The sequence below is a fragment of the Hippocampus zosterae genome, chromosome 9 (genome assembly GCF_025434085.1).
Source record: "Hippocampus zosterae strain Florida chromosome 9, ASM2543408v3, whole genome shotgun sequence".
In the NCBI taxonomy this organism is placed as follows: domain Eukaryota; kingdom Metazoa; phylum Chordata; class Actinopteri; order Syngnathiformes; family Syngnathidae; genus Hippocampus; species Hippocampus zosterae.
The window spans coordinates 14320632-14337974 of NC_067459.1; the positions used below are offsets into that span (position 1 = coordinate 14320632).

General features: G+C 41.6%; 2 protein-coding genes and 2 long non-coding RNA genes across 25 annotated transcripts in view; 2 read left to right on the forward strand and 2 right to left on the reverse strand.

Moving 5' to 3' along the window:
- cadpsb (Ca2+-dependent activator protein for secretion b) overlaps window positions 1–17343 on the forward strand; it is a 78810-nt gene that overhangs the window by 61423 nt on the left and 44 nt on the right. For 15 of the 22 annotated variants that reach the window (XM_052075423.1, XM_052075424.1, XM_052075426.1 and 12 more), the window contains one exon: window positions 36–5293. The exons of 1 other annotated variant lie outside the window; for it this stretch is intronic. In XM_052075423.1, the coding sequence (XP_051931383.1) occupies window positions 36–530 (495 nt within the window). In that variant the 3' untranslated portion in view covers window positions 531–5293. Of the gene's footprint in view, window positions 1–35; window positions 5294–5396; window positions 6655–17343 lie in introns of those variants that run through there. 6 more of the 22 variants (XM_052075434.1, XM_052075422.1, XM_052075433.1 and 3 more) reach the window with 1 other exon arrangement.
- LOC127607321 (uncharacterized) lies at window positions 6564–7636 on the reverse strand. Its single transcript, XR_007964045.1, has 3 exons — window positions 7369–7636; window positions 7150–7282; window positions 6564–7058 (listed from the first exon to the last, which is right to left on the reverse strand). It is a non-coding gene; the product is annotated as an uncharacterized LOC127607321 (long non-coding RNA).
- LOC127607329 (uncharacterized) lies at window positions 11465–11838 on the forward strand. The gene is made up of 2 exons (XR_007964056.1): window positions 11465–11502; window positions 11535–11838. It is a non-coding gene; the product is annotated as an uncharacterized LOC127607329 (long non-coding RNA).
- The window catches only part of LOC127607268 (receptor-type tyrosine-protein phosphatase gamma-like), a 103667-nt gene continuing 97930 nt past the window's right edge, over window positions 11607–17343 (reverse strand). The window contains exons 24-29 of the mRNA XM_052075411.1: window positions 17247–17323; window positions 17023–17151; window positions 16137–16283; window positions 15924–16066; window positions 15315–15450; window positions 11607–13078 (exon numbers count right to left, since the gene is read on the reverse strand). Coding sequence (XP_051931371.1) covers window positions 12938–13078; window positions 15315–15450; window positions 15924–16066; window positions 16137–16283; window positions 17023–17151; window positions 17247–17323 — 773 coding nt within the window. The 3' untranslated portion in view covers window positions 11607–12937. The remainder of the gene's footprint in view (window positions 13079–15314; window positions 15451–15923; window positions 16067–16136; window positions 16284–17022; window positions 17152–17246; window positions 17324–17343) is intronic.

The following is a 17343-nucleotide window of genomic DNA, read 5'->3' on the forward strand; positions in this document are numbered from 1 at the left end:
GCAGTAAGTCAGCCAGCTGTGTGTTTATGTTGCAGAAACCCGGCATGGACGTGGCTGACGGCTACGTGACCTTTGTCCGCCACTCTCAGGACATGCTGCGTGATAAGGTCAATGAGGAGGTGTATATAGAAAGGTTATTTGATGTAAGTAAGATGCCGTCTCCTCCGCTCAAGCAGAGAGGGGGCCCTACAGAATGTGGGCAAAACAACAGGGCAGAGGGGGATAAGTCCCATTTGGGTTTTTTGTTTCCTTTTTTTTTTTGGTTTTTAATTTCTTTGCGAGCAGGAAAAGTGTTTCTTCCTGTCCTTTCTGTCCTCTTCTCTCTCTTTCTCTTTTCAAGCTCAGCTGCTGCCCTCTGCATTCCGGTCTGCATTGCCACAGTGCTTTTGGGCCTTTGTCTATTTAAAAAAAAAAAAAGAAAACAAGCACAACAAGCTTTTATTTACAAAGAGTCCGTAAAAGCATCCCCCCCACACCCCCCACCCCAAGTAAAGGATTATACGAAGCAGTGCTCTCTGGAAAGAACATAGTGCATGCTTCGTGAACATCAAGCACTCCTCAGGAAGACACATGAGGAGCCTTTAGTGGAAATGCAGAAATTGTAAAGGCGGTGGGCTCACGGGCAGGTTTTCATGTGTTGGAGGGTGAAGAGAGCACTGTCTTAACCCAACATAATCCTGACGGGATACATTGACAGCAATGTGTCCCCCATGTGTGGTTTTCAACGACACATAATGCCGTGTTGTGTTTATGTGCGTGTGTGTGCGCGCGCGTGCGTGCGTGCTTCCACGTCATTGCGAAGCTATCTGTTGAGATGCACGTCTCGGCCGCGGCGTGTTGGCCTTTGTGAGGAAGTGAGTTGGGTTAACACGCAGGTATATTGTGCGGGAGCCGCGTGCCAGATGAAACTATTTTTGTTTGTCTTTGATTTATGTATGTTTCTTATCTATCTTTTTTGTTATGGAGTGGCCCTGCTTTTGTGTGTGAGAAGGCTCCTCCCTTGTCTGCGTCCTCACTTCCTCCCCGTGTTCTCTGTGTGGTTCGCCCCCCGCCCCTACCCCAGACGAGTCATGTTCAAGTTCTTCTCAAGTCGAAGCCGCGTTTTTAAAGTGACATTAGGATGTCCGCTTTGTTTTTTAGTTACTTTTGTTTTTGCTTCTCATCGTAATGCATTTCCATCCATCAATTTTTGCATGTATGTCAAAGCCATCCTTCGATGTTGCACTGGCTCTACTGGATCTCTCTTATTTCAACCCTTTTGGTCTCTTCTTATTAACACCATTCCTGCTTCCTCCTCCAGTGTAAAAAAAACTGCAGTGGCTTTATTTACGAGATGTAAATCTATTTTCTTCAAATCTATTTTTACAGCAGTTCCAACTTTTGATGAGAGTGCTTTACGTCAACACAGAAGCTATTTCTATCCGCTGCGGCATCCGAATAGATGCCGTTTGAAAAAACAAACAAACAATGAATAGAAAGACTTTCAAAGGCTGCAAAGTGCATGCCAGAGCAACAGAGGGCACTGTAATCATTTTAGCCAATCAGAAATCTGAAGAAAGTCATTAGTCTAATGACAGTGGTAGATGTAGGGAAAAAAAAGGCAGACTTGCACACTATTGATAAATATTGGATATTGCATATGTTACATCCACCGATCCATTTTCTAATGCACTCATCTTCACAAGGGTCGCGGGTAGGTAATAATAAAGACTTTCAAAGAATCATCCACATATTAATATACAATACAGTATACAAAATTATAGTTGATATCAATAAATTGAAACCAACAGTATACTTGCATTTTAAATATTATGCACTATATATTGTTGCAAATTTCTTCGCGTTGAATGCTAACACGTTACCATCGCAGACTGGTACTGACTATTAAGAATGTTTTTAAAAATAAAAAAAAATCAGACAACACCTGCGTGCTAAGGAAAACCGTATTCATCATTTAGTAACAACCGCCATGACACTTTACAGCACCCGTGTCTTTATTTTCGTAATAAGTGTGGGAATGCGCCGGCTCGTTGAAGCATGTTATGGTAAATGATAATTGAAAGAAAAAAAATGTTTGTTGTCGCTCCTTGAAAACATGTCTCCATAGAAAAATGGCTAGAACCACTAAAACGTATGTGGAGTAATTCACGCACGCATGTGCGTGCGTGAATAAGTGTAGATTGTTTGAATTCCAGTGTTCAGTAAATATTTTAATAATATCGTAAGTTATATTTTTTCTTTGAAGTGTTAATATGAGAGAAAGTGCCTTGGTTTCGTGGGGGTAAATCTTAAATTAGTGTCTTCCCATAACGATCTTTAGCCCCAATTTTGTCCGTACTTTCTTTTCTCGACATGACTTGCTCTCATCCGTTCACCAAGTAACATTAGACATCCACTGCAGGTTGCGCAGGCTTGTTATTGAGGTCGCCAAAAATTGTGATCAGGATAAAATTTGATTTGTTGTGGGGTTGTAATCTGGGTTGTATTCCATTTTTTGCTCATCATCTGGGATAGGTGACGACAAGTGCTATAGAAAATGGATGGCTGGACAATTTAATATGCATCATAATAAATCGACTATGGTTTTATGATCAGTCAATATTATGTTACAACTGACATCACAGGTTGCCGGGTAGATCTGCGTCGCCGCAGCTGCATTCATTTTACGGGATTCTACACGTCACACGCGCAGGCGGAACTGCTGTAAAAATGTATGGTGGTCACGTCAATACAGCCCCTGGCGAGTGGAAAAAAAAGTGGCACTTATCTCGAGTGTTGAGTTGTTTTCTCACATTATGTTGGTTGGCATGTTTTTTTTGGAGTCAAATAATCTTCCTGTGTACATCTTCTAGCATGACCCTACTCCTCCGACTTGTGGCTCATTTTGCACACATACTACCGTAGGGCAGTCGTCTCTTCCTCAGCACGCGCACACCTGTGCCAGGTCTGCATGCACTGCACGCTCGACTCGACTGTCAGGTGGAAAGGCATCCGCATCTACCCGGAACCCGCTCCCTTGCGCAACCAACCCCCCCCCCCCCTCCCCCTCCCTTCCTTGAGTCCAAAAACCGTCCATCCATTCACCTTAGCAAATTCCGACGAAAGCTGACCAGCGGATACGACGAGCCCGCTTGATTTCAAAGCTGTCAGAGGTTTTGATTTCAACTCCGTGTGAGTGCTGTTCTCTTGTAGCCTTGAATACAAACCAAGTGTGGGACGAAGCAGATAGAAGGGACACAACAATAGCACTGCTTCAACCGCGCCTGTGCGCCATTTGCTCACTATCCATTGCTCCTTTTCTTTTGCCAGTAAAAGCTCAGCATCCAGTTGTTTTATCTCCAAGGCCTCTGAGGTCAAATTTCTACTAAAACTAACGCAGCGTTTATGTGGCGCAGTGTGAACACATTCCCCCTGATTGCCGCTTCCAAAGCCCAGCCGCTTAATTTGCACTTTTTTTTGTGCACGTCAGGAAATGAATGGATCACTTAGCTCGATGAATTCTTAAATATCTCCCAAAGTCAGGAATGCCAAGTAAGCATGTATTTTAATTCATTTAAAGGTCCAATTTGCTTATTACAACTATGACATATGACTATGACTATGCACTACGCAGGTCTGCCTCACGCTGAGCTATGGTAATGACTCGGATTGAAAACGGCGCGTCGGTGACTCACACACCCATGCATCAAGTGATTGGCCCACGCATAATTAACCAGCTTGGTGCAACCAGAATTTCGCTCCAATCGGGAAACGTTTCGAGGCGCCACAATTCTGAATTTCGTACAGCCCTGTTGGTCAATCCAGTGTGTGTGTGTGTGTGTGTGTGTGTGTGTGTGTGTGTGTGTGTGTGTGTTTGTGTGTGCTTTTTACAAATTGGTTTGCTTTCTTCGACAATGCAATCTCAATGATTTGAACAAACCTACCAATTTGGGGCCGGTCGGTCCACTTGTGGAAAAAGTCGCATCTCGGCATTTCTGCAATGACTCGTTGAGATGTGCTCCACGCGAAATGCGCTCGTGCATAAAAACATGATGTGAATTTCAGTGTTTATGGGCCGTAAAAACACTCAATGAAGTCGTTGCCGCATAATAAAACGCAAGCAAAGTGCTTCTTGTTGCAGCTGTTGGGACCCGTTGAAGTCACCGTTAAAACTTCGAGTACATTGAAATGACATCATAATCCTCTTTGCTTTTGGCGTTGACACGCTAACAGAATATGAGGTCAAATTGTGTCCATTTATTCTAAATAGAGGGGTTTTTTTTAGGGGGGGTGGGGGAATTATGATTTTTATGAGTTTAGTGGGGTACTTCTATCTTAAAAAAATACAACTTCCATCTCTCAGCTTTCCTTTTTTGGTGTATAGATCTAATGGAAATACTGCACATTTATTCATTTTATATTCAATTTATTAAGTTAAGAAGGTCCAGTGGTGAGCGCATTGACCTCACACTATGGGGTGCAGGGTTCAATTCCAGCCCCGGCCTCCTTGTGTGGTGTTTACATGTTCTCCCTGTGCCTGCGTGGGTTTTCTCCGGGTACTCCGGTTTCCTCCCATATTCCAAAAACTTGCGTGGATGGCTGATTGAACACTCCAAATTGTCCCCAGGTGTGAGTGTGAATGGTTGTTGGTTTCTGTGTGCCCTGCGATTGGCTGGCAACCGGTTCAGGGTGTCTCCCCGCCTACTGCCCGAAGACAGTTGGGATAGGCTCCAGCATAAGGATAAGGATAAAGCAGATCACAAAATGGATGAATCAATGATATTATGACTCATCTTGTAAAATGGTAAATGAAACTCCTTGTCTTCTTGTTTGCACACTTAATATTACAACTTTGTTTTCTGCCTACGCTGGGATTCACTCATATAATGTACACACATACTAGCTAACAAAAGGATAACCACACTTGTAAAATCAAGGCCTTATTGGTGTGAGTTAATATGAAAACTTTTTGTGGCTTAGTTTCGTCAAATTGTTAATCGTCTGACTTCATTCTCACAAGCTGACCCTTTTCACGTCGAAATCTGATTGAATCCTCCTCCTCAGTGCGGTGAAGGCCCCCATGCGGGCGTACGTGGACACACGTGGCGTCAGACTATTGTTTTCCCCGCCGTCTTGTGTCAAGGTGTGCGATGTGTGTGCGTGTGTGTGTGTGTTCTTGCTGGAGAGTGTTGCTGTTTATGTCTTTCAGCAATGGTACACTGCCACCATGAACCTGCTGGGCACTTGGCTCACCGAGCGCATGGACCAGCAGCTGCACGTCTACCAGCTCAAGATCCTCATCAGGATCACCAAGGTGACTTAGGACAAAATAGAAACGACTCGATAATCATGTGCGTTTGTCAGAAAGCAACCTTTGCTCACTGTGATATCCCCCCCCCCCCCCCTCCTCCCTGCAGAAAAAGTACCGTGACTTCCGCCTGCAGGGCGTACTGGACTCAACCCTGAACAGCAAGATGTACGACACAGTGCGCAACAGGCTGACTTTGGAGGAAGCCACGGCTTCGGTGAGGGAAGGAGGCATGCAGGGCATCTCCATGAAGGACAGCGATGAAGAGGACGAGGAGGACGACTAGATGCCATGCAACGCCGCCCCCCAGCCCCGCCCTTAATCACACTTTTGACTTTAGCCTGGTTAACCGATGCATGTACCAAACTCAGATAGCCACTCTAGGACCTCTTTGTCAGCTCAAAATGCCTACGATGGAACTATAAACTAATAATAATAATAATAATGGGAAAAAAAATAATTGTGCTTGTACTGAGGAAACACGATAAAAGTGTTGGAAAAAAAATAACCAGTGATTGGCAGTTTAGCTGTGTCATAATAAAGATAGCACCGATTCATTCATTTCAAAATTAATTTCTTAATGTGTTAGTAAGCAATATGGAGAAGCATTTGAGTGAGATTAAATAGTGTGCGTGTGTGTGTGTCCCGTCCCTCCGTCCGTCCAAGGCAGACTACGTACGTATATGGCGCTTCTTTGTCATACTCTCCATTCATTCATGGTACATTGTCGTGTGTGTGTATGTGTGGAGCCTCTCTTTGTCTGTTTTCAAGTGAACGCCAACTGCTTCGGGAGTGACAAACAAGACCCCTCTGTCTTTTGTTGACGGCTCATCTTTGACACGCGTTGACCTTCGACCTTCAGCCTCAGCACGAGGGGGTTCGCGAGATGCAATACTCTCCATTCTCCCTCCATTTTGATAAACCGGGAGATTCTATTTTTATTTCCACGTTCAAAGAGGGGGGAAAAAGATGTCTTGAAAACAGGTTCTATTTTAATTGATTTCCACTTTTACAGAGAAAAAAAAGCGGACTTTTTTTTTAAATGAATGACAAAAAATGTTGGTCTGTGTTTGTTGTGTAACTGTGTGGAATGAGATGTCTGACTTGGGTCTCACTGTTGTTCTGTATATATGATATAAATATATATATAAATATAAAATGCTGTACATTGCATTCTGAGCCATCGCTTGCATGCCTGTGGGTTCCAACAATTTCAAAACACTTTTTTGTTTGATTTCTCTCTCCGTTTTTCTGTGTCATTTAGCTGGTGGATTCATTCTTGCTTTTTTTTTTTTGCCTTCTGAACGCCAACAGTTGTAATATGCAAAAGCTGTGGCCGCCGAATAAAAATTATTGTACATGTGTCACCTATGCCTGCTTATTTAATTTGTGGATTAGAGCGAAATGAGGTGGTGGAAAGGAAAGATGATAGGTTGATGAAAGTTGGGGGTGAATAAATGAATAAATATATGGTGAGGGGTAAGCCAATTTGATGAGGGCCGAGGGACTACAGTGGATATAAAAGCTACATAGCCCTTGTCAACCCCCCCAAACAAAATGAGAATTTTTGCTCACGAAAATAAAATAACCTTGTTCCTTATGCACACCAGCTGTTTAGACTATTCACATGTACCTCATGTTGTGTCAACTCACCTGTCCAAAACCTCGTCTAGAGGCTGGTATGACGACTCATAGCACTTGATCCTTTTCATAAAGTCTTAGATGGCCTATTGAGTGTCACAGTGGATGTCGTCGGGGCTGCCGAGCTTCGCTTGTTAACGCCGCGGCAAACACACACACACACACACATTCCGAAGATGTCGGGTTGGTTTGAATGTCAACAGAGACGTCGCCGCGACAACCCACCACGATGTTCTGCGCGATGACGTCTGGGTCTTCACACACAGACTCCACGCTTACCTTGAAACCGTTTTGCTCGGCAAACTTGACAATGGTCCCTCGTCGTTCTCTTGTCGTATTGGTGGCGTTGAATATCTGAAACCGTAGCAGAGGACTATATACATGAGCGGGCATCTGCGAGAGAGATTCTTTGTCATTTTAGAATGGAGGAAAAAACTCACGACCACTTGTCCTCCCTCAACACTGAGGTACTGCCGGACGTCATTGAGAGCTGCCATTGCACAGTGGCTGCAGGAACAAATACATGTCTCCACACTTCACAGATGTGGCAATTACAACATAGTGGAGCTACTAAATATTTTCCACAAAGTGCATGTCAAAAAGTGGAAAAGAAATATCAAGATTCGTGACATGCCGAGTCACATATTTTATGTGCTGCGATTTTTATGGTCAGCTCTATGGATTATAGCTGGCAAAAAGCCACAAACGGTTTTAGACTTAGCACCACCTGTTGCTCTGGCATGCAAAGGTTTGGTTTGAAACCACACACTGTACGACCAAGTATAGCAGGGGTCCCCAAACTTTTTCCTGTGAGGGCCACATAACTTTTCCCTTCTCTGATGGGGGGCCGGTGTCAGTTTGTAACATCAACGATCGTAGGGGAGCTTAAAAATTTTATTGTTTCCCAGAAAGCCACACGTAACCAAATAACCTTTTCCAGGTTCTTTACAGAAAAAAAGTCAGGAAACAAATAATAACACTATTAATGAAATAACTAAATAACCCTCTCTGAGTTCTTCACAGAAAAAAAACAGGAAATAAATAATAACTAAACAACTCTCTCTCTTTATAGCCCCTTGAAATCCACAAAAAAAAGAGTTCTGCCATCTACGAGTACGCCACCTATCTTGTCTTGTTTATGTCTGCTACAGTCTTGTTCACGTGTTCTACTAATTGATCTGAGACACAACTAAAGCACTGAAACATTCTATGGTGTGTAAATAACTTTGTGACCTTGATTTCAACCCTATTTGCGTTATGGGTCATTTTGCCCCGAAGATCACCATTGTACTTTTTTTTGTACCACTTCCATTTCAAATTTTCTGCAGTTGGGGACAATCTAGGAAAAGTCATAAAATTTCAAGTTAAAAAATTATCATTTAGGGGGGTGTTGGGGCGTTTTTAACACAGTCATGGGTCATTTTGACCCGAGGACAACAGGAGGGTTAGAGGGCCGGGTCAAATGTGCCCGCGGGCCGTATGTTTTCTTCGAGTAAAAACGGCTAACTATACATGGTCGTTTTTTGGGGGCTAAAAACGCCTTACTATACATGGTCGTTTTTTTTGCCTAAAAACGCCTTACTATACATGGTTGTTTTTTGGGGGGAAAAACGCCTTTCTATACATGGTCGTTTTTTTTCTAGCTAAAAACTCCTTACTATACATGGTTGTTTTTTTCCGAGTAAAAACACCTTTCTATACATGGTCGGGTTTTTTGGGCTAAAAACGCCTTACTATACATGGTCGCTTTTTTTCGAATAAAACCGGCTAACTATACATGGTCGTTTTCTTCGAGTAAAAACGGCTAACTATACATGGTCGTTTTCTTCGGGTAAAAACAGCTAACTTAACATGGTACTTTTTTGGGCTAAAATGCCTTACTATACATGGTCGTTTTTTTCAGGTAAAAACGGCTAACTATACATGGTAGTTTTTTTCGGGTAAAAACAGCTAACTTAAAATGGTACTTTTTTGGGGCTAAAACGCCTTACTATACATGGTCATTTTTTGAGGGGAAAAACGCGTTACTATACATAGTCGTTTTTTTCGAGTAATAACGGCTAACGATACATGGTCGTTTTTTTTGGGCTAAAAACACCTTACTATACATGGTCGTTTTTTGGGGCTAAAAACGGCTTACTATATATGGTCGCTTTTTTTCCGAGTAAAAACGGCTAACTATACATGGTCGGTTTTTTGGGGCTAAAAACACCTTACTATACATGGTCGTTTTTTTTCGGGTAAAAAGGCCTTACTATACATGGTCGTTTTTTGGGGGCTAAAAACGCCTTACTATACATGGTCGCTTTTTTTTGAGTAAAAACGGCTAACTATACATGGCCGTTTTTTTCTGGTAAAAACAGCTTACTATACATGGTACTTTTTTGGGGCTAAAACGCCTTACTATACATGGTCATTTTTTGAGGGGAAAAACGCCTTACTATACATGGTCGTTTTTTTCCGAGTAATAACGGCTAACGATACATGGTCGGTTTCTTTGGGCTAAAAACACCTTACTATACATGGTCGTTTTTTGGGGGCTAAAAACGGCTTACTATACATGGTCGGTTTTTTTTCCATCTAAAAATGCCTTACTATCCATGGTCATTTTTTTTTCATGTAAAAATGCCTTACTATCCATGGTCGGTTTTTTTCGGGTAAAAAGGCCTTAGTATACATGGTCGCTTTTTTTCAGGTAAAAACGGCTAACTATACATGCTCGTTTTTTTCGGGTAAAAACAGCTAACTTAACACGGTACTTTTTTGGGCTAAAACGGCTAACTATACATGGTCGTTTTTTTCGGGTAAAAACAGCTAACTTAACATGGTACTTTTTTGGGGCTAAAATGCCTTACTATACTTGGTCGTTTTTGTGGGGCTAAAAACGCCTTACTATACATGGTCGCTTTTTTTCGAGTAAAAACGGCTAACTATACATGGTCGTTTTTTAGGGTAAAATACGCCTGACTATACATGGTCGTTTTTTTGTGGCTAAAAACACCTTACTATACATGGTCGTTTTTTTTGGGCTAAAAACGCCTTACTACACATGGTCGCTTTTTTTCGAGTAAAAACGGCTAACTATACATGGTCGTTTTCTTCGGGTAAAAACAGCTAACTTAACATGGTACTTTTTTTGGGCTAAAATGCCTTACTATACATGGTCGTTTTTTTCAGGTAAAAACGGCTAACTATACATGGTCGTTTTTTTCGGGTAAAAACAGCTAACTTAAAATGGTACTTTTTTGGGGCTAAAACGCCTTACTATACATGGTCATTTTTTGAGGGGAAAAACGCGTTACTATACATAGTCGTTTTTTTCGAGTAATAACGGCTAACGATACATGGTCGTTTTTTTGGGGCTAAAAACACCTTACTATACATGGTCGTTTTTTGGGGCTAAAAACGGCTTACTATATATGGTCGCTTTTTTTCCGAGTAATAACGGCTAACTATACATGGTCGTTTTTTTTTTTAGCTAAAAACACCTTACTATACATGGTCGTTTTTTTCGGGCTAAAAACGCCTCACTATACATGGTCGCTTTTTTTCGAGTAAAAACGGCTAACTACACATGGTCGTTTTTTGGGGGCAAAATACGCCTGATTATACATGGTCGTTTTTTTCGGGTAAAAACGGCTAACTATACATGGTCGTTTTTTTGGGGCTAAAAACGCCTTACTGTACATGGTCGTTTTTTTCGGCTAAAAACACCTTACTATACCATACATCGACACTTCGCAAAAATTCTAACAAAAATTAAACTGTTAAAATACCAGTCAGCCCACACGTGCCAAGATCTAAAGTGCACCTGATTAAATTCAAAAGTTCAGCTGTTCTAGCAGGTAGTCGCCCACATCTTTCTTTGATTGTTTGTTTCCTTTCTAACAGCATCTTGAACGTTTTGGACTAATTGATCGGTATTCGGAACTGTTCATAATCACCTCCACCTGGTGAGGTGTTGTATGTATGGTGTTCTCTTTTTGATGAGCAGTGTTGTTTGTGCCAAATCGACATCAGACCCCCCCCCCCTCCCCCGCCCACCCATGCTTGGGAGATTTCATGATACCACAATGCAACTTCTACAGTGGCGGAAAATGGATAGATGATGAAATTTCACCACATCTGCCCAAGTAAGAACATTTTTTATTAAGTTGACAGAAGTTACAACAATCTTCAAAATACCATCTACGGTACTTCGGTAAACAGGTAAGTTTGATCGACGTTTATACCTGATGATTCTATTCCCCAAACTTCATTATAGAGAAACATCCGTAAAATGAACATTTATGAACTAAGACCACATCTCTGGAGACAAAAAAAAAAAAAAGTAAAAACGGGGGTCGTTTGATTCCAGTTTTTTTCAGACCATAACCAGTGCGTGTACTCAATGATACTGTACTGATACTAAAATTTCAATTAACACAATGCCAGGTGTGTTCACATACCTTTTTTGGTGACAGACATGATTCACTAATGTGTCCCACAGCCACAGTTAGCACCAGTTACGGGAAAGAAGGGTTTACTCGTTTTTTGACTGGCATCCTCGGTGAGTACCGGATAACTTGAAACAAGTTATCGGCCTGATACCGATAACTGGTATCAGTACTTGTCCATCCCTAGTAAAAAACATTTTTTAAAAAGTGCTCTTTTGGTGAATAAAAAGCCAGAAAGCAGCTAAAGCGTGGACCATTTAATGTTTCATATATTTAAGAAGGCCGAGTCACAGTCGACGGTGGAGCAACAATCGTGATCAACAGAACAAAAAAAGTGCCAAAGTTAAGTCATTATTCATCAAAACAAATTAAGAACAAACAAACCATTCAATCGATGTAGAAAAAAAAAGAAGCTGAAGAGGTGATGGATAAAGACGGTGCTGAATGTCTTCATCAGTCTAAAATGGTTAAACATGAGACAGAAGAGAAGGTCCTTTAAGAAAGAATATAGCCACTGTTGAGGTTACCTGTTGACCGAAGTGGCAAAAAAAAGATTTTTTTTGTTACCACTGGAGACAAAACACAATTCACAGGGAAGTATTTAAAAAAAAAAAAAAGTCTTATACGGCCAATTTGAGCGCTGACCTCAAACCAGTAAAAGTACAACAGCTTCACAATCCTCATGCATTTCTTAACAACCTTTTATTTTGTATATTCATCTGCATATACTTGAGGAAATGTATCAGCACTTTGACAATTGAAATATTTTTTAAAACTTTTTTTTGTTTTGTTTTAGTTCATTTTTTTGGCTGATCAGCGTCCCTTTGTTGAAATGTTTCACAATAATAACATTTGGCAAAGCTGTGCGAACATGATCCAAACCCACAGCACTAAAACAGCCAGTCCACAAATAGGCAAAGAGTGATTGGCTATTAAGGATATAATATATAGATATATATATATTACAAAACAGTATAACAATATAAATCCCTGTAAAAAGCAAAAAAAAAAAAAAAGTTCACATGGAATGCCGTGACGAGCAAAAGAAGCCATATTGTTTTGTTTAGATGAGCTATTGACGTGAATGGGGAAGTGTTGTCACACGAGGGGTCATGTGACCAGCGGCCTCAGAGTTTGCTGACAAACCGGACGTTGGGATGTCGAATGGAAACCGTTCGCCTCGGCCCACATCCCACCGTCTTCATGCGGTGCGCTCAGGTCCAAGTTGAACGCACAACGTCCTTGGGCGGAGTTAGGCGGTAACACTGATCGTTGAGTGCAAAGTGAACAAGGGCTGCTTTTTTTCCCCCTACTTTCCTTCCTTCCTTCCTTCCTTCCTCACGTTAACAGGACGCAAACACTCAGCAGGATTTGAAAACAAAAAACCCAAAACAATAAGAGGGGGCAAAAACATAAATATCCCAAAATGTTTATCAGTATAAAAAAAGTAAGAGTACGTTTTTTTTCTTTTTTAAAACTATTATAATCAATAGTCTGGCAAAAAAAAAAAAGGCCTCTCGGGAGGGGGCGAAGAAGTAGTTCTTGTAGAAATGAAGTGCCTGGGCGCCGCTCTTCAAACGAGCGACTCCATGCTCTCGGCAGGGTCACACTGGTCAGCCATCACAGCCACCCCGTTAATGTCCGTGTGCACGGGGCCGCACTCTCCGCTAGCCGCCAGGCTCAGCATGGCTTTGTAAAGGTACTGGTACTGATCCTGCACCAAACACACACACCACACACACAAGAAACATGATTTGAAGCAAAGGTACAGCAAATGCAAAGAAAACATTCGGCCAATAGGTGCAGTCGAGTTGAAGATAGGTGAGTAAAGTAACACGCCCATTACAGTACAAGTGGGTACGGTACAGCACATTTAGTAAAGTATCGACCGGTATAGGATCCATGCGCACCAAATCCAGTAGACACTTAAACAGCTTCTTCCCCTCTAGCCATTAACTCCTTAAACAGTCACTGACATAGTCACTCTTCTTGCACCACAAAATGGTACTACAAAACTACTGTTTACTCTAAAATGGTTCAATGATTTTGTTGTTTACGATGATACTAGTGCAGCGTGTTATACCGGAGACAAATTCCTTGTGTGTTCTACATACTTGGCCAATAAAGATGATTCTGATTCTGACGTTTCATGCAGGAAAGTACGGTAAACATGTAGTTCTTACTTCTTCCTACTCCCTTGAACATAATAACTGGGTTGAATGATGACTGATTTCGCTTTCCTTTTTACTATTTTACTTACCTTACTTTCTGTCAAATTATCACTGTATGTTTTATGTTCAATAAACAAATGAAACGAAAAAGGGCACTCCAGTTTCGAGTAATCAAGTCTCTCATTCACTATAGCACACACTAGCGTTGTGTAAGGTAGTACAGAACACAGCTTAGCATGGTACAGTCCTAAATAGTTACCATATACAGTAGTACAGTACAGTGTAATCTTTATTTAGATTAGTACAAGAGTAAAGTGCAGTGCAGTAAGGTACAGTCTTCGCAATATACATCAATTATAGTGCAGTCTATTATTGTGTTATATAGAATAGTAATGAAGTGGCGTGTAATAGAAGTTGTTCAGGAGGGTGAAGGACAGGATCTCTTAAAATGTGTCCAAATAAACACTTGATTGCCCTCTGGTGGACAAAACGTGTACTTGAAATTAATGTGCAGCAATTAAGTGGATCAATTTTAAGCAGCATCACACGTCATATTTTTCCGAGTATAAGTTGGACTTTTTTCAGAGTTTGGCTGTTCCCACAACTTACACTCAGGTGTGACTTGTATATGTTGCAATTAGAGCAAGGGATTGGTACCCAATTCCCCGTTGCCATTCCGTGTTGAAATTTGTTTGGCTGTTGGGATATACTTTTGATGCACTGCCGCCGGTGGTCAGAAGGTAGCGGTAATTGACCAAAAGAAAGTAGAATAAATGAAAGAAGAAAAAGAAATAGAAGAAAGCATTAGCATAGTCATGGATTACTGCCGGTGGCTACCTTCTTAATCGCATTCTAACAAAGGGAACAGTATTTGCCAACCACCCAAAAAAAGTAGTCAAAGAAGACATAACAGTCATGTTTGACGTATTACTAATTTAGCATGCGGCTTACTTCCACCGCAACGGGAAACGTAGCAGTCATGGCAACAAATGTTTGACGTATTACTAATTGAGCATGCGGCTTACTTCCACCGCAACAGCAAATGCGCAGCAGCAAAAGGCGCAAAACCCCACCAGATTCTACCTTTGGCCACAATGTTGACGCAGGGTTCTACTTAAGTTAAGCAATTCAAAATTTAAAAATACATTTAAAAAACAAGGAAAGAGGAAAAAAATCAGCAGTTAGAAGCAGAAGTATTGCTCTAGCACTCCTTTTTGTTGTTATTCAGTCTGAAAAACTGAATAACACATATGAACAACTCTGGATGGCTGGGAGTGAAGCAATGTACGCTTGGAGCATGCCATTTGGAATGGGGGTTTTCGGTGTCAAAGCGCTATTTTCTCGGTCTCTTATTGTTTAAGAAAATACAACTCTGAAATGTGACTTAGACTACGGAGTGACATACAGTGGTCCTTCGCTATACTGCGGTTCATCATTCATGGACCGGCTAGATCACAGATTTTTTTTTTCAAGTGCAATTTTGCATGCAGTCTTTTTTTTTTTTAAACAGTTTTCATCCTAATTGACTTTCAGTATTTTTTACAGCGTACAACCACCCTCTGTGTTTTTTTTTCTTCTTGATGATGCATGTTTAACAGTTGGTGTCTATTAGGTAATGGAGAGTAGATTAAAAAAAAAAAGATTTCATGATTAGCCTACTGTGAATAGGCGGGTGATTACTGTAGCAAATTACATTAAAACCCGATTAGCTTCACTAAACAGTCAGTCGAACTCATTAAGATCATTAGAAGTATTATTACAATTTCACGCTCCACTTACAATATCGGTGAAGACTCCCGGCCTCATGAGGTTGATCATCTTGGCCACCTGATAGATGTCGACGACACCTTCGTTTTCCAGCTGCTGCGACAGCGTGGTGAGAGCGCACAGCATCCCCGCTGACACCGCGCCGTACCTGCGAGGAGGCGGAACAATCAATCACATGGAGCTGCAAGGGGACGCATCCACTTGGGAGGAAGGTGATGTTTGAAACGGTGCGGGAAGAAGCGGTCGTGTATAAAGTACCTGAAAGTGATACATGAGTAAAAATACAGGTCAATAAATAAACACTTTGGGAGGAGTTTGTCGCTGTGTTGAATATTACTTGTAGTATCTGACATTTGCTGTACTTGAGTATTAAAAGTATATAACGTAAAATTTATTTTAGTACTGGAAGTAAGCATTTTTTTAATGAATGGTTAGAATATTTTTTTTTTTTGTTGTGGAGATGTTGAGGGCTATGTACTTGTATACATTTTATAAAGCTGATGCATTGAAGTACAAGCTGGCGGAAACAAAGCAAAAATGAGAACATTGTATTTCAGTACCGTAATAGAGAATCTGTAGCATGAAAAAAAAAAAAGCCAACAGGCGTTTTGGGGAACGTACTCATCGTGTACGATTGTGGGGCCGTCTCGCGTCATGGCCTCCTCCTTAATGACCCTGATGAGCTCGAAGGCGCTGCTGAGAGGAGCGTCCGGGTTGGGCCACTTGGGGCACTGGAAGTGTCTCACCTCCAGAACGTAGTCGTCCTGACGTGCACGTGTGACGGGAAGAGAGTTACGGCGGGCACAACACAAGCGGATGAGCAATGCGGAGTACCTGCGTGGCCTCCAGGATGAAGTCGTGGATGATGATCTGCTCCTCATTGGAGAGGCACAGTCTGTCCTTACTGATGAGCGTGACGGTGAAGGCAATGCAGTTCATGGCCTCTTCGCGACTCGGCCAGTAAACAAACTCATCCTCAGCCTGCAGAAAATTGTGAAAAAAAATATAAATAAAGTGTGTATGCGTGTGTATCTATTATGACTCCTACATGGATGGATGGCCAGTTCAATATTATTTTGCTCCTCTTTGTCTTATCAGAGCAAAAAAATAAATAAAATCATGGACTGGAAAAATGTGATGTGTCCTGAGTCCCCCCCCCCCCCCGCCTCCTTTTTTGTTTCTTTACATTATCTCAGACTTTCTAGTTTCTTAGGTTACTGAAAAAAATGGTTATTTGTTGATTTTTCGGCATTCGGAGTTCATGTTTGCTGAAACCAAAGTGATTTCAATCAGAAGTTACATTTTAACAAATGATAGCAGCTTTAGAATTCTTGCATCCATTAAACTTGAACGTTTATGTACTGCCTGCTTCTGCGTGAATTCCTTTGCAGGGTGTAAAGATACGGCTACGGTTTGGATGGGAACTTCTCTGCTATGTACAATAATAATCATTTGGAAAAGGGCATATCATTTCTTTTTGAAATAATACTGTTGTCAGTGGTGTTTTTCTTGTTTTTTAAAAACATTCCAAAATCTGAAAAAACGATCATTTGCGTGATAATTTAATAAAGAGTGAGTGACCCGGGACTCCCTCAGCAGTCCTTTATTTGTTTAATGTTGTTGCGCAGACACTAGATTCCCGTTTTCACTTGAGTGCAGTGTCCCCAGAAAAAAAACAAACATGAGGTGGATGTATTCGATGGGTTTGTAGGCTGCTTACCAGGCCCTGGTTGTCAGGCAACATGACAATAATTTGTGCATTATGGTCCCAGATCATCCGCCAAAAGTCAGTGGTGGTGTGGGGCAAAGGATGCTGGGTAATGATGAACTCATTACTCCGGTAATAACCCTGAGGAGACAAAAGAGCAAGCAGTTTCAAGGAGCGCGTTGTGCATTTGGACAGCCAGTGTACAAATGGCAGGGGTGGCGCTCAAGAGGCTGTACCATTATGTAGGACGCATTAATGTAATCAGTTCCTTTCATGCCGGGCAGAGTGGTGAGACCAACTCTCGCTCGCTCGGCTGTGGAGGCAGAAACACAC